Source organism: Branchiostoma belcheri, unplaced genomic scaffold (genome assembly GCF_001625305.1).
Source record: "Branchiostoma belcheri isolate BF01 breed outbred unplaced genomic scaffold, Haploidv18h27 scaffold35, whole genome shotgun sequence".
Classification (NCBI taxonomy): domain Eukaryota; kingdom Metazoa; phylum Chordata; class Leptocardii; order Amphioxiformes; family Branchiostomatidae; genus Branchiostoma; species Branchiostoma belcheri.
This window is the reverse complement of record NW_017803965.1, coordinates 132,785-134,225: the sequence shown is the minus strand read 5'-3', so window position 1 is coordinate 134,225 and position 1,441 is coordinate 132,785. Positions and strand designations below refer to the sequence as shown.

The 1,441-nt window shown below is 43.4% G+C and overlaps 1 protein-coding gene across 1 annotated transcript in view; it reads right to left on the bottom strand.

The window, feature by feature from the left end:
- LOC109475883 (thymocyte nuclear protein 1-like) overlaps nt 1-1,441 on the bottom strand; it is an 8,577-nt gene that overhangs the window by 2,633 nt on the left and 4,503 nt on the right. Inside the window, exon 5 of the mRNA XM_019776698.1 lies at nt 1,106-1,167. Coding sequence (XP_019632257.1) covers nt 1,106-1,167 — 62 coding nt within the window. The remainder of the gene's footprint in view (nt 1-1,105; nt 1,168-1,441) is intronic.

The window sequence follows — 1,441 nt, the reverse complement described above, 5'->3', positions numbered from 1 at the left end:
TCCGTGATCAAGGTGTACAGTTGACACCGAAAATTTGGAGGTACGTAATCTACCTTACAAAAATACAGTCACTGATCGAAGAATTTCTACTAAATGTGATTTTGTTTTCAAAGTTTTCCTAGTGTCTCTCATGTATTTCTATGCCAAATGACATAGGTTTAACTGGAAACACAAAACATTGTAGAAAACTTATTTTCTGAGTATCCAGTAGTACTCCTACTGAGCAATCATATTTATAACATATACACTTAACTATACTTCTGCATATCTTGCTAAAACAATTATCTCTTGGAGATTAGAGAGGACCATATATACATGTACTATCACTTCGTGGAATTGAGAGAATACAAATTCTACAATATGTATCTTAATAACTGGGAATAACTTCGCCTCCTAAAGCGCCAATTGCGCCGGTGCCCGTCGGGGATGTAGCCCCGGCCAGCCCCGGTCGGGCTAAGGAGTCTGGGGGGCATCGGCTGTCGTGGTCACAATTAAAAGTTTCCTTCCGTAGCATTTTGTTAAAAATTTTGTCTTCCTCTTTGGTCAGTCTCCGGCAGGCACCCGGCAGGTTCTCTGACAATGTCTTGTGCTGACCTATACGTAATGCAGAATTCACGCTTTAGTTGTGATCCTTCGATCTGTGACGTCACACATTTTACCCGGGTTTACGAAGTACACACCTTTTTTCTGTTTCTCTGGTCTGTAACGTAATAAATGTGTCCCGGTGGACTGCCGGCAACTGGAGGGGTACTTGTCGGTGTTCTCACGGTGAGGTCATGGCTTCTTTTTGTCAGCTTGGCCCGGGTAGAATTTAAGTCAGAATTAAATTTTTCTCAGGTCCCCGCCGGGCCCAAAAATAGCCCGGTAGCCGCATGGTGTCCCGTGGGGCCACGTACGGTTCACGCCCGCAGGGCCCTTTTTCAATTGGGACCGAAGCATATGCGGGATACATGTATATGACTGGGCTTTTTGGAGAGCATTTATAATGTGCTTCTGGCATGTATTTTTTAACGAGGTTCTTTTCGATAAGAGAGATAAGCGAGATATGGAGCCTACTATTACTAACATGGCTAGGAAGAACTGTCTTAAGTGTTCTAAATGTTACCTGTCATAGTGTGGGTCCTTACTGTCAAACTGGGTGTGGTCTGGGTAGGACTCTTTCACAATCTGAAACAAAACAACAAAGGGAATAGCCAAAACAGGATAGTGACACTACCTTGGCTTCAGGAGAGTTCTTACAAGACTGACTCAGTAAATTAACTGAGTCAGTCCACGGGAATTTCCCCCTCCAAAGCAGGCAAATGAGTCACTACATTACTATTTTTGTTAGCCTGGTTGAGACTGAAAATTGCACATTTATTAATGAGGAATGATACCAGATGAAAATTAGCCTACTTTGCAGTCATTCCCAGTGTGGTCACATTGTTTGGGGAAGGGGGGG